We start from the raw sequence: 21,853 nt of genomic DNA on the forward strand, positions 1-21,853 counted from the left end.
GTTGCACCCTTATTTTTGGTTTCAGTTAAACCTTTTACATTTGGGTCAAAGAAGGCTGGAGTCATGTGTTAGGCTACAACATAACATTCTGTACAGATTGTGTTTGAGCTGTATAGTGTATAGCATGTATGCTGGCAAACACCTAGACCTACAGTATAAGTTTCTTCACTAATTACATTCAGAAAGGGAACCATTTCTCATATAATACTATTTATAGTAATATATTGTGGTACAAAGGATTTTTTTTAATGACATAATACCAGCACTTGGTTTTAGATTTACAAATATAAACAATGTTACCACATTCACTGAGGTGATATCAGGGCTATTACAGCGGCGGTGGTGGCTCAGGGGTGGAGTGTCTGGATGGTAACCTTAAGAGGTTGCCAGTTCGAACCCGGGCTCCCCCAGAGTTACTGTCGAAGTGTCCTTGAGCAAGACACTGAACCCCTAATTGCTCCCGATGTGCTAGTTGGTGCCTTGCATGGTTTCAGCTGCCATTGGTGTATGAATGGGTGAATGTAATGCATAATCTCTGTAAAGCGCCTTGGATAAAGGCGCTATATAAATGTACCATTTACCATTTACAACACCTGCCCCCAAGGGGCCAAAATATACACAAATAACATCTATTGTGGTATTATTTAAACAGAAGCAAACTTATTTGCATTAGGTTCTTGGTGTTTGTTTAAATATACAGATAGCCAGATGGGGTGGGTTTACCACATCAGGATAACAAGTCAGGTAGTGTAGGCTGTCAGTCATATAGTAAATTAACTTCAAATGTTTTCCTGTAATTGTTCCTATTGTTCATATTTTTTGCCCTATGTGGCAAAACCCAACCATTTGGCACTGCAGTGAGCTAAAGCAAACCACCAACGTTAAGTATTAGCAAATATTTGACCCAGGTTTGTTTGATACGATACCTGTGTCAAATATTCATTACTAAATAGCTTAATTGAATAAATGCAAAATAAATCATCTATAAGTTAATGTCGGAGTTCTTAGAAAAAGTTCTCAAACACACTCATTTCACAAACAAAAGGTGTAAAATAATAAAAAGGGTGTCATTGAGGATTATGAAATCATATTTTACCATTTAATGTCATTATAGTTTTTGAAATAAAATTCTGGATATTTCATTTCTAATTATGATATTTGTTTACATTAATTACATATAGGCCTACCGGTATCCATCATCCATCTGCATTCTACGACTGAGGTTACAATTGGTTTTGTCACATAATTGACATTTGTACACACGCTGTGTGCACTATAGTGGGGTTCCGTCTCCATGTTAAATTTAGTTGTCATTTACAACTCATGTAAAAGTTTCACTTTCAGTACTAATTTGAAGGTGAGGGTCTATAGAACCATTTTGGTTCGAGTGGCAATCACCAAAATAAAATAATTGGCCTCTAGGGGGCGTAGTCAGGTGCCAACCCCCATCAGCCCTACCAAAGTATGTAAACTGTTGTAACTTTTGATTAAATTATCCAATCTGAACATATGAGATATGTATGGATTCACAATCAGGAGTAGCAGTTGGTACTTAAATATTATTACACATATAATATTTGTTTCCACCCAGTATTGGTGTATATCCACAAAAATAGCAGGAAAAATGAGCTAAAAACTAGTAGTGGACCTAGACACACCGTCATTTACAACTCAACAAAAGTTTAACTTTCACTTCTAATTTGTAGATAATGACCTATAGAACAATTTTAGTTCGAGTGGCAAGTCTACAAATTAAAAAAATATATATTTTTGCCAAATTTCCAAAATGGCCAAAATCTGAATTATGTTTATTTGAAAAATGTCTTAATTTTCTTATATTGCTGTTTTTTCTTTGTTTTTCTTGCTATATCAAGTCAATCCTGTGTGAGGAATCAACTGGATTTCAAATATTAATGTTTTGAATAATCTGATATAGAAACAAAATAAAGATGGCTGCCAATGTACATTGAATTACTACATTACGCCTAACTTCTATCCTGTTGAATCTATAGAATGGTGATGTTGGTGCCTATGCCTATGTTATCATGAATGACTAATTGTATAAAAACAAAATACATATAATAGGACAATATATAATATTTCACACAAATGAGACAATGCAGTACATATGTGGGGAACTAAAGTTAGATATTGGAATATAATACACCACTCCTGTGTTATATTTGTTTATTTTATTTTATTAGTTATACTATGTACTGCCACTATAGGGGGCAGAGTAGCAGGTGTGTCTTAATTGTTCAGACTTGGTAGCTTGTTAGTTATAAGACTAAGCATACTGCAGAAGAGCATGTGCTGCACTGATTGCTCTCTTGTGGTATTGATATTTTGAAGGTAAGCAAAAAAGTTAAACATGTCATGAAGGATTCTTAAGTGCTTTTTATGAATATGGATAGTCATGGAGTGCCACGATACGGTCTTCTCCCAGCGCAACTGCCTTGTCGTTTATCTCTTGGGTGAGTTCTACCTTCTGGAATGAATGGTCTGCTGCATATGTTTCTTCACCACAAAAGAGACATTTATTAAGATTAACAGGTGCACCAGTCCGGCATGATCTTCTTGCCAATGCCACAGCACCTCCAGAATGCCTTTTTTTTTGCACTGTCAAGTGCTGTTGCCCTGTAAAGATGCGGACAAGTTGTATGCCAGGATGCACGATTTAGCTTCATGGATTCTGCATCTGAAAGTTCTACATCTGGGTGGGGAGAAGTGTCAATTGCTCTGAACTGACTTGCAAGGCCTATGATGCTCTCTACGACTGGCAACTGGATTTGCAAGAGGGCAAACAAGTCTTTCCTCAGTTTGCTTTTGGCACAAAATGCACATCTGCCATTTCGTTGTCCCAGCCATAACAGACAAATACTTTATACAGGTTTAGTTTTCTGTTAGGGTCATATCATGAATTACTATATTATTCTATAACTTTTGTATTTAACAGTTTGCCTCAACATATTAATACAAGAAAACAGTCAGCAGTGCATGTAGCTCTACATTCACATTTTCCATTGTAATAATAATGAAAACACAATTTCTTCCTCAGCATAATTGCTATACTGTAGCTATAGTTTTAGCCTGTGCTATAGCTACAGGCTACTTTGGTTGAGGCTAGCTCATACTATTGGGATGTAGTACTTTGGCCACTTATCCCACATGACTATCCATATTCATAAAAAACACTTTAGGATCCTTCATGACATGTTTAACTTTTTTGCTTACCTTCAAAATATCAATACCACAAGAGAGCAATCAGTGCAGCTCATGCTCTTCTGCAGTATGCTTAGTCTTATAACTAACAAGCTACCAAGTCTGAACAATTAAGACACACCTGCTACTCTGCCCCCTATAGTGGCAGTACATAGTATAACTAATAAAATAAAATAAACAAATATAACACAGGAGTGGTGTATTATATTCCAATATCTAACTTTAGTTCCCCACATATGTACTGCATTGTCTCATTTGTGTGAAATATTATATATTGTCCTATTATATGTATTTTGTTTTTATACAATTAGTCATTCATGATAACATATAGGCACCAACATCACCATTCTAGGTTCAACAGGATAGAAGTTAGGCGTAATGTAGTTCAATGTACATTGGCAGCCATCTTTATTTTGTTTCTATATCAGATTATTCAAAACATTAATATTTGAAATCCAGTTGATTCCTCACACAAGATTGACTTGATATAGCAAGAAAAACAAAGAAAAAACAGCATTATAAGAAAATTAAGACATTTTTCAAATAAACATAATTCCGATTTTGGCCATTTTGGAAATTTGGCAAAAATATATATTTTTTTAATTTGCAGACTTGCCACTCGAACTAAAATTGTTCTATAGGTCATTATCTACAAATTAGAAGTGAAAGTTAAACTTTTGTTGAGTTGTAAATGACGGTGTGTCTAGGGACCCCACTACTAGTTTTTAGCTCGTTTTTCCTGCTATTTTTGTGGATATACACCAATACTGGGTGGAAACAAATATTATACGTGTAATAAGGTTTAAGTACCAACTGCTACTCCTGATTGTGAATCCATACATATCTCATATGTTCAGATTGGATAATTTAATCAAAAGTTACAACAGTTTACATACTTTGGTAGGGCTGATGGGGGTTGGCACCTGACTACGCCCCCTAGAGGCCAATTATTTTATTTTGGTGATTGCCACTCGAACCAAAATGATTCTATATAGACCCTCACCTTCAAATTAGTACTGAAAGTGAAACTTTTACATGAGTTGTAAATGACAACTAAATTTAACATGGAGACAGAACCCCACTACTACAGGCGTTTGCAATTCTAAACTGGCCCCTGTAAAAGAGTAAAAGTCCCCCTCCTATATTTTTCTATAGCCTACTGTGTATGTGATGATTTTGCATAGATGTGTTTATTATTTATCTATATGTCTTCAAATATTTTCAATTGAAAATAGAGGACTCTAGAGTAAACAAGTCTTTATAGTGCTTTTTCTGGTTTTATCCTCTTAGAAGTTTTTGTATTGACCTGTAGGCCTACCTTGCTGCAAGTGCAATCTGTTAATAACTTTTTCAATCAGTCAAGATTTTCTTTGTTTTGACACACGCACGCACACGCGCGCGCACACACACACACACACACACACACACACACACACACACACACACACACACACGCACACACGCACACACGCACACACACACACACACACACACACACACACACACACACACACGCACACACGCACGCACACACGCACACACACACACACACACACACACACACACACACACACACACACACACACACACACACACACACACACACACACACACACAGCTGTCTAGCATTATTATTATTATTATTATTATTATTATTACATGTAAAATACATACAAAATATAAATAAACAACAAAAACGACATGACAAAACAACTATATCCAATGTGGTCCTCTTAAAATAAAATATGACTGTAAATTCAAACATTTCTCACATTGAGAATTTGAGAGAAGATTCATCGAGTAATCTGTGTTCGATGTGACGCCTGGCGCCGCCGCGCCGTGGTGACGGTCAATGACGTATGTTTCAGTGGACAGGAGGAGGGCGGTTTGAAGCGAAGTGTAACAGAAAAAAATACTGGTGTATGTAAACATTAACATACATAGTCCCAATTCTTCTACGTGAAAAGTTGTAAAAGTGCCTGCTGCTGCACAGTTCGTTTGCAAGGTAGCGTCAGCGTGCATCAGTCACTGAGGTTTTGCCGGCTTTCTGTCACATCACATTGTCATGGACGGCTGGCAGCTACTACGATAGCTAAGCTAACGTTAGCTGACTGTTTAGCTGTTGATAGACAGACTGCAGCTAATTCCCTACAGCCAAGGCCAGGTTGACCTGAAACAGCTCTTGAAATAATGGCGAGTGTGCACGAAAGCTTGTATTTCAACCCAATGATGACGAACGGTGTCGTTCACGCCAATGTGTTTGGCATCAAAGATTGGGTGACGCCGTATAAAATCTCTGTCCTCGCCTTGCTGTCTGAGATGGCCACATCTAAAATTGCTCTGCCAGAAAGAAGGCGACTTAACAAACTAATTTTGCCTCTACAACAGGTTAGTTACTTATGCTCTCTAATATTGTTTTAAAAATCTGTGGAATTGCTAGCCCAAATATGTTAATTGCATAATGTTCAACCTCTGTTGAGCATGAATGTCTCATAAGTTGTGTTCACCTTGCTCTGTCATCATAGGGACCAGACTTGAGTCTAGGGCAGTTTATGAAGACTGTAGAAGATTGTTGCCCTCAAACTGCATATGCCGTCAAATACAGGTATAAACTGTGGCGATACTGTAGTATTGCAGATTTCTTTCGCTTTATTCTCTATTTTTTACATGTTGAATTAGCCATTGGCCCATTTTTACAGACAGACCAGACCATATACATCATCTGCATCACCACCAATATACCCATGTACCTGTCTAAATACCATCTTAATGTCAACAAAGTCCACACCCACAACACTAGAGGGAGTTCAACTAATGTGCAACCCAGATTCGGCACAAACGAGGGACTAAATTAATTTTGCTCCTATGCCACCAAAATGTGGAACGCCCTACCAACAGTCATTAAGACATGCAAATCCCTTGACTCCTTCAAAACCGCCCTCAAAGCGCACCTACGGATGGCTGCAATTAGAAACTGGCCCCCGTAAAATCTGAATCCCCCACCCACCCCTTTCCCCCCTCACTATATATGTTTCTTTTCCCTTTTTACCTCTATGATGATTTCCTGTTTTGACTATATAGTTCTGTATATTTGTACGTCTCTAATTGTTTTGATGAATTGAAAATGGTGGGCCCTATTGTAAACAAGTGTATTAACAGTTGTATTGAGCTGTACTGTAATTCTGCAAACTGTTAATAAATCAATCGATCTCAGGTGACCGCTTAGCCCCTTTCGGCACCCTAGTTTACCTTTTCTGAAGTTTGGACGAAGGTAACCCTAGGGTCCCTGATCGGTTATTCGACTCCATGGGATGCAGATTTACATACTCTCTTTCACGGAGAGCGGCGTCGCCGTTTGAGTGTTGGTGAGATGTTTCAAAGATGCATAACGCGGCTATAGGAGACAACGGAAACGTGGGCGAAACTGCATTAACCGCCAATGCCAAGTTTTGGCTTCTCTGAAATTCTCTCTCTTCCTTGACTTCTTTATTAACTTCCCATTGTACCGCCTCCCGAGCGGCGACTGGCTAGCTGCGTGTCCCTACTGCCTCGCACCGACCACCCTACTCTGGTGTGGGAGGCGGTACAATGGGAAGTCAAGGAAGTGAGGAAGAGAAAATTTCAGAGCCAAAACGTAAGAAAAAGATTAAAAATACTTAACGGCATCGGCGGTTAATGCAGTTTCGCCCACGTTTTCGTTGTCTACTATAGCCACGTTATGTATCTTTGAAACATCTCACCAACATTCAAGCGGCGCCGCCCGCTCTCCGTGATAGAGAGTATGTAAATCTGCATCCCATGGAGAGTGGAATAACCGGACAGGGACCCTAGGGTTACCTTTGTCCAAACTTCAGAAAAGGTAAACTAGGGTTCCGAAAGGGGCTAGTGACAGCTGTCAGTCGTTTTGACTTGTATAACTTTTGGTTTCATTTGTTAAAGGCTACAGGAAATGACAGATGGAGTTCTTCACATGGAGTGTTTCTTTTCCACCCTCCCCACACCTTACAATGCTTTTGAATCTGAGGCTTACAAAACCAGTGTTGTTGGTGAGTATTCAGGAAACCTGTCTCATACATTGTGTGTACTAAAACGCTAGTTCTCAAGAATACAGGAATGCTCACCCCGGGTCAAATCCGATGACCTCGGAATGGTCCCCACCATTAATTTCTTATCGTAACCTCAGTAAAACTATGCCTAAACCTAACCTTATTCCTAACCTCAGTAAAAGTATGGCAAAACCTAACTTTATTCTTAAACTTAACCTCAGTAAAACTATGCCTAACCTTAAACTTATTCCTAACCTTATCAATAAAACCAATACAAGAACCGCTCAGTGTGAGCGGTTTGCGGAAGAAATTGGGGAAAGTGTGTTTCGGGCGTGAGCCTTCCGGTTACCGTTCTCAATGTAGGGTACAGGGTCCTTGAGAGCGTTCTAAGGTTTCGCTAGCTAAATGATTTATACTATTAGTGAGGAATAAAATAAACCCTTTAGTTCATACATGGGCGACTGGCGGCCCGCGGGCCACATGCGGCTCCTACCAACACTTAATGCGGCCCACAGGTTAATATCAGAATACTGATATGTTGTATTTGCCAACATGACCCGCTTTAATTACAGTTTCAGTCTGTCTTTTTATGTCCAATGTATTTCTATTTAGTTCATAAAGTCATCATAACTATAACTAAATGCATTTGAAATTAAATAAATGTTACTTTTCAGGATTCCAATTCAAAAATAGGCAAAAGAAATTCAGGATTTAAATAAAAATATAAAAAAATCACACCCCTGTGAACTGAGTGGTGCAATTCCCCCCCCTCCCACCTCTCTCTCTCTCTCTCTCTCTCATTAGCAGGCAGCAGGCACATCACTATCCCTCTCCGTTTCTGGCGCCCCCTACTGGTACTAATAAGTCACATACTCGTGCTCATGACCACTGATGCATAGATACGCACGGGCTACATAGATACGCACGGACATTGCTGGTTGTAGGAGTGGTTGAACCACTCCAAAAATAGGCCTGGGCTGTGGCTCAGCGGTCCAGGCACCTTGGCTGGTAATCCAGTCTGGCAGTGTGCCGCGGGTTCGGCCTTTACTGCATGTCACTCCCCCATCTCTCTCCCCATTTCCTGTCAGCCTACTGTCTGTCCCTCCATAAAAAAATATAAAATAAAGGCGAAAGCCACAAAAAAAAACATTACAAAAAATATATAGCAAAAATAGCAGATCTACAAGCTCAAAACGCGTCACACTGCAACGCGTTTTGAGCTTGTAGATCAGCTATTTTTTGCTACGACAGTAGTGGCCCTCTGGAGTGAGTGTGGAAATTTAGTGGCCCTCCATCTTCAAAGTTGCCCACCCCTGCTTTAGTTTATGGTTCCATAACCCAAATTTAAATGAACACTGAAGATTTTTACAGTGTAGATTGGACTCCCAGAGAGAGATCGTATCAAATGGGGGTCCGTGGCCATTATTTAACTGAGGATCCTTCAAATTACAAAGGTTCAGATTGTATGAAGGCAATAAGCTAATGATTCTCCAATCCTTTGTTTTAGGTCTTTTTATGAGGCATATGCTTCTTGCCTACAATAAACTGTCCTTCAGCCAAGTGTACAAGCTCTACAAGTCCTTGCAGCAGTACTACCTCAGCCACTACAGCAAGCCTAAATGCCAGGTGGAGTTGCCACCGCCATTGTTTGCAGATGACGCAGACATGGAACTCACTGGTAATGAGGACACCATAGGGGACCGGATAAAGAAGGAGGAACCAGACACACCGCTGCATGAGTCAGAACTTCGGTTGGCAATTTTCTATTTTTGCCATTATTTATATTTATCATCTGCTGTTGACATCTAACTACTTAAGACCTGTTTCAACCCAAAATTTAGTTATTTCACATGACGTTCCGAGGGGGGGAAAAGTTTGAATGTCGAAAGGAGCATGCATTGCAGTTTAGAAGTACCCAATAGGTTTGAAACTCCCTTTTTTATTTTTTATCCCTCGATTTGTGTAACCCTTTTTCCTTACCCAGTATTGACTAATGTAATCCTGGGCTCTACACACGCCAACCTGGGGAGAGCAACAGACTTTTTTATTAGTCAATGTTTTTTTTTTTTTTTTTTGCAAATTGCAATTCAAGATGAAAGTTCACACCATATGCTACATTTTTTTTACTTTTTATTATTGTTCTTCTGCATTTTAGAACTGATGATGCACCAAGTAGAGGTCCCCTTTCACAAAAACAAGCAGAGTATTTTCTTGCGAGGCAGGTAAGCAAGGGTCAACACATCGTTTGTCATTTTAACCCAATCTGCCCCACCTGTTGCAATACAGTACCGGAGTTCTATAACTTTGCTATGATGATGTCGAGACTAAAGCATTGTACATTTTATGTACTGTAAATTACTGATGAAACTGTATGATCTATGTTCTGTTGAGCAAACAGACTTTTTACAGTAGCAATGAGTGGTATTTGGCATTGATTTCAATCATCCCTTCTCCCCAGGCCTATCTTCTGAAGAATGATGAGAACAAATCTCTAAAGCCAGCAGCCTTACAGGATGAGCTCAACAACATGCTGAAATTTAACCCAGACTTTGCCGAAGCGGTGAGAGTCCACTCATCTACAAACTAAATAGTCTGTATAAACAAGCTGTCAGCGTTTGCTTGTTACTTTCCAAACTGGATTTCCTCTCATTACTCCTATGCTCACCATCCATTTTCTCTTTGCTGTCCTGCAGAAAAACAAAACTAAAAACATCCTTATTGCAAATGTCATTGAGTAGGTTTAAGTGATAACCCTGAGAGGCAAATGTTTGTCTTTAATTGGATGCTTTGTGCCTTGTATCTCTGCCTCAGCATTACCTGAACTACTTGAACAGCATACGAGTTCAGGACATCTACATTTCCACACACAGTCTCCTGCATTACTTTGACCGCCTCATCCTGTCTGGCAGTGAGGGAAAGAGCAATGGTGATGAGGGTTATGGCAGGAGCCTTCGCTACGCTGCCCTCAACCTAGCCAGTCTGCACTGTCGCTTTGGCCACTAGTGAGTATAATGAAAGCATTTATACTCATCTAGAATAATAGATGATTTGTAATTTGGATTAGACTTTATTGTCAATGTTACACTGAAATGCTGTGTTCACATTTTGGAGACTAACTGCAAAACGGCCACGCGTACCCATCTATATTGCAGCAGAATCGCCATTTAAGAGTTGCTGAAGACATTGCAAACCGGTAAATAATTTGAGGAGAGTGAAGGGGAAACAGTGCAACACAATTGATTGATCCTTCACCCTATCAGTGGAGTGCCAAAAATATTGAGGCCAGTTCAAGATGGACTATTGTCTTCCATTGTAAATGTCTTATTGCTTTGTTGCTCTTGGTGAGAACTCAGCAATAGACCTGTTGAACTCTCCCTTTCACATGCATGGGTATGTTTGTAGAGACAAATGCGTGTGCATTTACTGAGGTCAGAATGCTGCCGTAGGGATGCAAATGATCGATTAATTCATTATTGATAACCTTATCGCTCTGGTATCAACTGTTTAGTTGATGATGAGCAACGTTCTTTTTTATTTTTTATCTGAGAATCTTATTTTCCCTCAATAATGTCATTTTACTGATATACAGAATACAAAAGGCATATTATTTTCCTTAATCAAATATTTATTAGACCATTTGGGATACAGACCCAGGCAATGGCATATTTTATGAGGAATACAATTAAATGTGCAATCTGTCAAATGTAAAAGCAGAGACGTTTCTGTGGCTACCAACTACCAAGGTGTGGTAGTCTTTTTTTCATTGGCCAAGATACGATAACATTACATTCACAGAATACCGCCTAATGAATTCAAGTTTAATTGAAGAATTTCTTGAAGGCGATTAATCCATTTTCGATTACCGGTAATTGTTAACATCCCTAGCTGTTGCGGGTACACCTGTGGTGCAGCATTCTTAGATTCAGTTCAAAGCTTTGGTGCTTTTCCCAGTGGCTCCATGGCAGAGTTTACATTATATACCTATATATATGGTTTATATCTACCGCCCTCCGTTTGATGGATCGTGGCAACCCCTGCTGGTGCATAGGCTAGATCCAGCATCTTTAATCCATTCTGACCTGAGATCAGATTCATATGAGGTTTCCGCCGGACACACACTGGTCTGATGAACCCATTCTGACCTGAGATCAGATTCTAAAAATGTCAGTCGCTCTTCGATTTTTCGAAAATAGCAGACCTACAAGCTCGTATCGCGCCACTCGGTGGCGCGATATGAGCTTGTAGATCTGCTATTTTTAAATAGCTAAAGCATAACATGATGCTAACACCAAAATGGGTGCCCGGTCAGAATGGGTTAAAGTTACTAACTAGTCAGCCTCTGTCTCTTGGCCGTTCAGGTTCAAATGTGACTGATACAGTTTTGTTTCTTCACCTCTGTAGTCAGCAAGCTGGCCTGGCTCTACAAGAGGCTATCCGCATCGCCCAGGAGTCCAACGATCATGTGTGCTTGCAGCACTGTCTGGTAAATTGATCCTCTTAGTCTTAATTATTGTTTAATTTTGTTACTTTCATTTGATTTATTCTTAGCTTTTATTGTGTTGCTTCTTCCCTGTGTGTTTTAATTGCACTGCTGCCTGCTGGGACCTAGGGCTCCCTTGGAAAGGAGACTTTTAATCTCAACTACATTTTCTGCTAATTAAATAAAGGTCAAATAAATACGTTATTTAAGAATACGTTTTTTTTTTTTAATGTGTGTCTCTTCTCTGTCTACAACTGTTTTCCCTATACTATTTTCTTTCTTTCCGGCTGTCATGCCTCAGAGTTGGCTCTACACACTAGAACAGATGAAAGGATCTGACAGCTCAGTGTTAACTGAGGATTCTGTGAAAATGGCTGCACATTTCTGTCTTCCGGTAAGACAAGCATGAGCATTCAGACGGCACCAGTTCAGGACAGTGGCAGTTTGTACTCCCTAAATGCAACACCACCACCCACACTTCTCTATGCTCTCTCTTCTCTAGTACTTGGCCTCTCTGGGGATTCAGTCATTGGTCCAGCAGGGGGCGGTACAGGGCAAGACAGCCCATGAGCTGATGGACCTACTGAAGGACACAGATATCCTGCACTGGAAGCACAGTCTTTCAGAGCTGATAGAGATCAGCCTAGCCCAGACTACCTCCATATGGAGGATGTACGGCAAGAGGTCAGTGTCCCTTTCCTTGCCTTGCCGAGACAGTGGTTCTTCATTGGCATCCATTGGTATTTTACAGTTCATATCTTTCCCAGCAGGTGTTAATTTGTGATTCATTTGTCCATTCTAAAGTGTATTTTATACTTTATTGGTTAATAATAATTTCCTTATATAATAATAATAATAACTTTATTTATATAGCACCTTTCTTTCTAGGCATGAGCCACAAAGTGCTGCACAGGAATAATAATAAGAAAATTTCACAATAGAAAAATAGAAAAACAAATAAGTGACATGATCTATCATAATGAACGTAATTAACAAGAAATACCCAAACATTAAACTAATCAAGATAACACAAGATCAGTAAAAGGCAGGGAAAAACAAAAACTGTTATTAATAGGAATGCTTTTTGAAACAAATGGGTTTTTAATAGGGATTTAAAACGTGTGAGGGAGTCAGTGAGGCAAATTTATTCTGGAAGCTCATTCCAGAGCTTTGGTGCTCGGATGGCTAAGGCCCGATCATCCTTTGTGATGTAGTTCGCAGTACGGATTAAAGGAGGTAAAATAATTTTAAAATCAACTATAGTTGACCGGAAGCCAGTATATATATATATGGTACCAAGAAGACATTACCTTGATGCCAGTCGTTGCTATCAACCAAAAGTGTAATGCAAAGCTCATAATCTATATTTTATTTTTATGTTTTCCACATTTATGTGGAAGGGTTATTGTGAAAAACCAAATCAGATTGCATCATATTTGGAAATTGTCAACATGCTTATCATAGGACAGCCAACTCCACTAGACTGGCTATGAATCACCAGTGAGCATGTTTTTATTTGTATGTTGAGCTCCAGTGAACCGTACGAGTGGCCAACTGGATAATAATAACTGAACAATATTCTCTGACTTTGCGCTGGTTCACATTGTTCATCCTATTCCATCACCTGTCTCGTGCAGCACCATGGCTCAGCAACAGGCTCAGCTCCTTCTGAACATGAGCAGTCTGGAGCCAGTCAACTTTGGCGTCCAGCAGAACAACACGGAGGCCTTTGCTGTGGCGCTTTGCCACCTGGCTGAGCTGCATGCCGAGCAGGTAGCCCGTCTGATTTAATCTCATTTGTCTTGTTCCTGTCCTGCTCTTACAATACCCCCATTAGTCTGTGTGCCCCTGCCTTGCTGCAAGGTAATCAACATTGATCAGTTCTCCTTTCCAGCCCCTGGGCTGAGTTCCAGTGTTGGCCCTAGAGAGTAAGCCTTGTTTTGTCCGTGTGGCTGTTCTGTTGACAGGGCCTGTATGGCGCTGTGTCAGAGGTTCTTAAACACCTAAAGGAACAGTTTCCTCCTCACACGCAACATGCCAAGGTGAGTTCCTTCAATGTTATGATGATAGAGCTTAGAACTACTGCCCAGTTTGATGTACCGCTCCTCCCTGGTCAGATATGTGCTGAAAACGTTTTTTCTTTTCATTCAGGCAGCATTAACGTTGAAAACATCCAATGTGGGTTTTATGTCATTAAAAACAAAGCGTTGAAATGATGTCCAACAAATGGCATGTTAAAAATTAATCTAGGGATCTTCACAAGGAGTGCCCAGTCTTCTGTAACTGTGAGAGTGAGACTGTGACTGTGTGAGTGTGCTGGGTATTATATAGTCTTGATCAGACTTTGATAATTATGTCTCTTATTTTGTGAAAACGGGGAAATTCCTCTTTTCAGTTGTCTTCAGGGTCCAGCCAGGAGTCGACTTCAAAGTACTATATATAGTTCTGTAGCAGCATTTCTGTTTGCATAAAATAAAAAGTGGGATTAACGCTGGGGATGAAAAGAGGGATTAACACTGGGGATGAACCACTATTAATGATTAATCTGAAATTTGAATTGAAGTGCACTTGAAAGGATATTGTGCACAAAAGTGCTGTTGATGCAACAATGATGTTTTTTGTCTTAAACAGCTTTGGATGTTGTGTGAGCTGAAAATCCAGTTTGAAAGACTCATGAACGATGGGAAATACCACTTGGCAGAGCCGCAGGTCACTGCCATCGCTGCCTTAAACAACTCTGAAGGATTGTACAGGTATATTTGTCTAGCCAATACAAATATAGCCTAAAGAGGAGAGATGTTAACTTGTACTGTAAATCCTTTAATGCAATCTTAGATTAGTAAATTTGCATCTGCCCCACATCATCTGGCTCAAACCACAAATGTGCCGAAATAAACGGCCAAGAATCTAGGTCAATTTTGCGTCAACTGTATGCTTATTTTACCACATTGAAAAGCCATCTAACTCACTGTTGATTTTATGCTACTGTCTTTTATGCATCTTGTGAGTATTCATATTCAGTTGAACATTATCTGTAGATGAAATACTCAAGCTGAGAAATAATTAAGAATAATTGGACACACAAAATAACCTAAATCATCAATCCACATCAGTAATGATGGCTGTGTCATAATTTCAAGTATGTGTGCTCTATTTGTAATAGTGTTTGTTTTTGTCAAACAGGAAAGCTCAAGTTCTGAAGGCCCTTAACAGGACCACTGAAGCCTACAGCATTTTACAGAGGCTACAAGTACATTGTGAGAGGACAAAATGTACAGAAATGATTATCAGGTAAGAGGATAGGAGACTTTATCTTGCATCAAATGTATTGGTGTATAGGTGTATTCTGACTTTCTGATTCGATTTGAGGGTTTTAATATATTGAGTGTGTAAGTGATTCGTCTTTGCCTTGTTGTCTTTGATTTGTTTTGTTTGCGCTCTCCTGCAGGGTGATGCTTTCTACTGCTGCGCTCCACTGGGAGTCTTCTGGCTTCTCCACAGCCCTCCCCCTCCTGTTGAAGGCGTTGGCTTTGGCTAGACAGCACCATCTGCAGGCTCTGGCTTCAGAGACAATTCTCCACTTGGCCTTCACTCAAGTCAGTCACAGACAGGCATCTTTATTGTCTAACTACCATAACTATCTTTATTATTGGATGGCTGTTATCGGGGTTACTGTGTTTCCAGATCCTGAACTAACATATTCCAGTGTGTTTCTGACTCATTTTCTGGGTTTCTGAATTATCCTAACCTGCTGTTAGTGATATTATCTACTAGCCTGGCATTGCTTGTGAATCATCACGTGGGGTCACTCACAAGTTCCCCACGATGGAGAACCTGTTTGTGATTCCATGTGATCAGTCTGGCAATGCCAGGCTAATTTTGTACCGTTGAGCTGCCCATTCTATTATTGTTCCCACACATACATGCAAATAGTATTTTTTGTCATAAACCTAGTCATAAACTAGAACTGCACTCTGTCGAGTGCATACTTGCTTGTTGCACACTAGTAGGCCATAAATGGCCTACTAGTGCGCAAGCAGAGCACGCAAGTACTTTCGACCGCTACAAACTGTCAAATCTCAGTAATGACTACTTGTGCCTGATACGGCAGTGGTGCCAGAATGAAACAATGGTAATTGTTTTTATACACTTCAGAAACATAATGCTGTAATGAATACGTAAGTGACGACTTTGGATGGTGACGTATATGTCAATCAGTGCCTCCCAAGACTAGAACATATCGTCATTACGTCACCGTCGAAAACCAATTACACTCTGGCATTGGGTCCTTTAAAGGGATTGTGATTGTTTAAAACACATTTTTGTAGATTTTTTGGCTTTTTTGGCTTTTCTTGACATCAATTTCACCAAAAAAAAAACGAAGTTTGAACATTCAGTGTATTCTCTGCTGTCTGGACTTTTGTGAATAATTATGCAAAAATGTCTCATCTGGTTGGACGGCAGGCATATACGTAGATCCCTGCTAAACCTCCGCCCCCTCCCCTCTGCTCCCTGCCTACCCTCTCTTCTCCGCCCCTCTCCTCTCCGCTTCCTTATTGTGACCGCGACTTTGTTTCTTTGTAATACTTACTAATAATGGCTTCTAGAGAAAAATCAATCTGCTCTGTTGTTGGCTGTGTCAATCAACACAAGTCCTTACACTGGATACCAAATGGCCTAGATGACTCTTTTATTTTTGACGGTGACGTTCCTACTAAGTTGTCAAAGAAGCGCATCTTGGGTTGACAGGAAAGGGGGAATTACCGACATCTACAGGCTAAAATAATGTGTTTTTCCATGGCTTCTCAGGATGCAGATTACACATACACAAAAACTCCTGGCAAGAAATACTGGAGTGGAGTTGAGTGTTCAAACTTTTTAGACACGTTTGAAGGACCATGGCCAAGACTTTTAATGTTGTTAAAATTATGTTATAAATAATGTCATAATACCTTTAATCCACATATGTCTTACGTCATCATTGAGAGCTATACATATATACATAGTATATATGTCATTTGTAAATTGATTAGCGGTATACTGTGGTTACTTTGCGCCGTACACACGTCCCAGCCAACCCGCCACTTTTGATGCGCATGCACCGTCCCAGCAAATTGTGCCTGATACGGCAGTGGTGCCAGATTACATACATGTATACACAGGAGCATTACCTTTAATCCTCCCAACGCTAAAACATATCGTTATTACGTCACCATCGAAAACCAATTACACTCTGGCATTGGGTACTTTAATCCACATATTTCTTACGTCATCATTGAGAGCTATACATATATCTATGTGTAATTTACAAGTTAATTATCGGTATACTGTGGTTACTTTGCGCCGTGCGCAGTCCCAGTCAACCCGCCACTTTTGATGCGTATGCACCGTCCCAGCAAACTGCCTGATACGGTAGTGGTGCCAGATTACATACATGTATACACAGGAGCATTACCTTTAATCCTCCCAACACTAAAACATATCGTCATTACGTCACCATCGAAAACCAATTACACTCTGGCATTGGATCCTTTAATCCACATATTTCTTACGTCATCATTGAGAGCTATACATATATACTATGTATATATGTATATGTAATTTGTAAGTTGATTAGCGGTATACTGTGGTTACTTTGCGCCGTACGCAGTCCCAGCCAACCTGCCACTTTTGATGCGTATGCACCGTCCCAGCAAACTGTCCCAGCAAACTGTGCCTGATACGGCAGTGGTGCCAGATTACATACATGTATACACAGGAGCATTAACTTTAATCCTCCCAACACTAAAACATATCGTCATTACTTCACCATAGAAAACCAATTACACTGGCATTGGGTCCTTTAATCCACATATTTCTTACGTCATCATTGAGAGTTAGTTATACATATACACACCATGTAATCTGGTCCCAGCAAATCAGGCACAATTTGCTGGGACGGTGCATACGCATCAAAGGTGGCGGGTTGGCTGGGACGGTGCATACGAGCCGGGCGAAACTATTACTTGCGCGCTCTGCTTGCGCAAGTAATGAGTCATACTGAGGTTCTAGTCCTGATTGGCTGCCGCACTCGCTGCTGTCATGTATTGGTTACTCGGGTCACATGACCAGGAAACGGGTAACAGGAAGCAGGTAGCAGAAATCTTTAGAGACACTCAATGTTATGTGACGTAATGTTATAATCGAGACCGGCCAGTTGAGAGGAGTGTTCCTTACTAAATAAAGAAACCAGTGCTTCTTTCACCTGACAAATATCACTATGTGATCATTTCTTGTTTTACATTGTTGTTTATGGTCTTCTCTGTAGCTGAGGTTGGGAGTACCTGAACAGGCTCTGAGTGTCTTACATGAAGCCATGGAGCCGATTCTGGCACACGGAGCAGTCATGGACAAGGGCCGAGCTCTCCTGCTGGCAGCCCGCTGTCAGATGGCAATGGCTGGGTTCAGGCCAAATGGACAAGGTCAAGCAGGTAACAGCCATAGGCGCTTTGCCAAATACAGATTCCTATCTTATAGCTATCATTAAGCAAGCACAATTATCTATCACATAGCTATCATTAACCAATCAAAAGGATATGCTGCCAATATCAAAATGTCTCTGTGATGTCGGGTAACTCAATGCTCCTGGTCACAATATATTTGCCAATTTATTGGACACATTTATTGGACACAATTTATTGGACACCATTGTGTTTGGTCACATTCAAAGTGACCAAACAGCATACAGTATACCTTTCCTACTATGTATCCTACACTATGCTTGTTCTCCCCCCCTCAAAGAATGAGCTGCATTGTGCAATCTTTCAGGAAACCTGTTGCACCGGTTCTATATGGTGTAATAATTCTGTAATTATGGAAATTTGTCAGAAGTATTGTATTGTTTAAAAGCATTTTATTTTCAAACAGACTACGAACGTATGTCATTAAGTAAACACTAACAACAACCACAATGCCTTTGGGTTGATTCCCATTTTGGGTCCAGTATTGCACATCAACCATCTATTCTTGCATCACCTTCCAGTTACTATTCAATGTCTTATCCCGAAGGGCAAATCCCTTTAAACAACATGAACAGCATGGTTTTATTTTTGTTCTTCCAGCTCTGAGTTTGGCAGTCGAGACATTGGACGAGGCTGTGTCATATTTCTCCATGTTGAACTGTAAGGAGCGTCTCCGTGACGTATACTACCTGCAGGCTCGGCTCTACCACGCCTTGGGACAAACGCCGCAGCGTAACAAACGTGCCATGCTGTTCCGCCTGCTGGACCTGGAACTGCAGTCACCAGGAGCTACGGTTGCCATGCGACTGTAGCTGTTCCTTCGTCACAGGTTTAACCACATTAACCCTGGTATCCCTATATTGGGCATGTCGTTATAGGTGAAACAAATCTAGCCTTGGCCTATATGCTTAATTTATTCAGTACACGGTGTACGCCAGTGTTGCACAGTGAAATTAGCAGATCTTCAAACTCACTTCACATGACATGTGTGCATTGGCTATTTTCGTCATGTGACTGTGTCAGACTTGCGTGGTTAAACAAACTATTACATTTGCGGACTGCTCAAGAGCTGAATAATATATTGTAAATTTTTTCTTTTGTCATACCAATCCTCTGAAGAAAAGGCTGCTAAAAGTCTAATGCTATGGTGAAAAGATGTTGTTGGACAAAGTCACTATGCAAAAATGGCATATTTTCAACTTGGCTCACTATAGAGCGCCGAAGTCCTGACCTCACTCGCTCATCCCCTGGTTATCCCTGGTTCACGGAAGTAATTTCTCTATGGAGAATAACATGTGGTCATCTTAAAATCGTTTCATATAAGCATTGTGGTCCAAAAATAAACGAGCTGTCTCTGCGTTATTGTCAGGGCGGTGTCTCTGTATCGTTTGCGACAGTCAGTCACTCATATATGATAGTCTGGATTTGCGCCCTCTACTGATATTGACGTCAGACTTCGGTGCTCTATGATTCTGGACTTCATGAAACGGAAACCTTGTGGTTTATTCTTCAATAAGCAATTTTGGCACTCTTGTAAAATAGCTTCCCCCCCCCCCCCCCCCCCCTTTTTGTAATGCACCAATAAAGTGTACAATACATTATACCGAGGTGATTCATCACATCATAGCTCCCCTGTTGTTCCATATTTCTTCTGAATACTGTCAGAACTACATTACATTCTTATTAGGCCTGGGGACATTTCTAGAACTCTTCCCCTTGAATTTCAGGTCGACTCAATAATCCAATTATCACAGACTTTCTAATGCTACCAGAATAGATCTGTTGTCTCAGATCATGGAGGAACTTGATTGATAGACCTAGGTTGATACTTTAACAATAGCAATGTGTTCCGTCTGTCTGTGTCAGCTTGTCAAACATGAATGTTCGCAGATGCTGCTGCAGAGTGTCACACTGAAAGTTTATCGGGCTGCTGTCATGGTGGGAGCTGCGTCAACCTTTTTGATGAATGGTGGTAATATCACAGTTAGCCACAAGATGAATGTCTGAGTGAGTTAGATGATTCTGTTTCCACTCAAAGAATACTGATGAGGATGGGGTCCATTTTGGTTGCTGTGGCTGCCGAGGAGACACATTTCCTCTGGATCATGATCACATTTTTTAAAGGAGATGAGATATCTTAGTGAGCTAAATGCAATTTATTTGAACAAATCTGAGCAATGATATTAGATTATTTTAGAGACTGATGTGACCTAAGAAATTGTAATGCTGCACTTTCATGCTGCAATGCTGCTGAAATCTTATTGAAATATGACATTTTGGACAAGGTTCTTCAGGCATTACCGTATGTCTTTCAACAAATTATGAATGAGCTTTATACAAATGACTGGGCCAAATTCAACGGTCCTAACACTCACTTAACGGGTAATAATACATTAGGTTGCACGGTTAGGTTGCAAGCTCACGTCAACACTAATAAACCTAATTTAAGCTATAAGATTGTACTAGTGTAGTATTTGGGATTCTTTATACCTTTAATTGATGGGTATACATTAGACTGAGAGGAAACGGGGAGAGAGTTGGGAGGTGGGGGGCAAAGGTCGTCAGGATCGAGACATGAACCCACGACACACTGTCAGGCTGGATTACTAGCTCAGACGGCTACGCCAGCCGACCGGGCCAGGAACATGCCTTTGTGAGATGAGCAGTGCAGCTGTGTATGTGGGTTCTATAGGCGTAAAAATATCTATGCCACTTATTCTGCTGTTATGTTGCTATTGTCTTGTTTTGAGCTACCTACCCCATCTGTGAGCCTCTGTGTCTCCCTATAGGATATGTTTCTCCCCTAAGAATCCTACACTGTTCCATCTCTGGGAAAAAACCTCCATAAAACACTCAGGGCTCAGGCCAGCAGCTGTATGGGAGAATAAACAATTTACAATTTAGGCATTTAGCAGACGCTCTTAATCCAGAGCGACTTACATTAAGCAGGAACAAAAAACATGGGAATACATCACAAAAAAGCATTTATCATGAAACATGCGTAAGCTAAGAAAGTAACAGTGGAATATCTATATTATGAGACTATACATATAAACTATATATCTATACTACTATGCTATACATATGTACTATGGCGTGCTATGACTATATACAATGCAATTATAGTGCTGTCTACATAACATGCTATAAGTCTATCAAATGCTATCTAAGTCTACCGAAATGCTATCTAAGGGGGTAGGATAAGTGCAATGGGCCATGATGGAGTCTGAAAAGGTGGGTTTTCAGACTACGGCGGAAGATTGGGAGTGATGCTGCAGTTCTGACTGCAATGGGAAGTGCATTCCACAGTTTTGGAGCCAGAAGGGAGAAGAGTTTGGGACGTGTGGAGCGTTGTCCCGGCGTTTTTAGTGAGGGTACTTCCAGCTTCCCTGCGTTGGCTGATCTGAGTGCGCGGGAGGGTTTGTAGGGTTCAATCATACTTGCAAGATATGGGGGAGCCATACCTTTGGTTGCTTTGAATGCCAGCATCAGAGTTTTGTATTCTGTGCGGGCAGCGACCGGGAGCCAGTGGAGGGAGCGGAGCAGGGGGGAGACATGTGAGAATTTTGGCTGGTTGAAGACCAAGCGAGCTGCGGCATTTTGGA

General features: G+C 40.5%; 1 protein-coding gene across 1 annotated transcript; it reads left to right on the forward strand.

Moving 5' to 3' along the window:
* The first annotated feature begins 5,098 nt into the window (after positions 1-5,098).
* Positions 5,099-19,821, forward strand: anapc5 (anaphase promoting complex subunit 5). The gene is made up of 17 exons (XM_083784624.1): positions 5,099-5,610; positions 5,748-5,827; positions 7,162-7,268; positions 8,776-9,019; positions 9,424-9,490; positions 9,727-9,828; positions 10,080-10,270; positions 11,670-11,751; positions 12,050-12,142; positions 12,251-12,432; positions 13,386-13,521; positions 13,716-13,790; positions 14,380-14,501; positions 14,932-15,039; positions 15,197-15,344; positions 18,056-18,218; positions 18,849-19,821. The coding sequence occupies exons 1-17, from the start codon at positions 5,413-5,415 to the stop codon at positions 19,058-19,060; spliced, it is 2,310 nt and encodes a 769-aa protein (XP_083640750.1). The 5' UTR covers positions 5,099-5,412; the 3' UTR covers positions 19,061-19,821.
* The last annotated feature ends 2,032 nt before the right edge of the window (positions 19,822-21,853 follow it).

Source organism: Protomyctophum parallelum (assembly GCF_964188405.1).
Source record: "Protomyctophum parallelum genome assembly, chromosome: 15".
NCBI classification, from domain to species: Eukaryota; Metazoa; Chordata; class Actinopteri; order Myctophiformes; family Myctophidae; genus Protomyctophum; species Protomyctophum parallelum.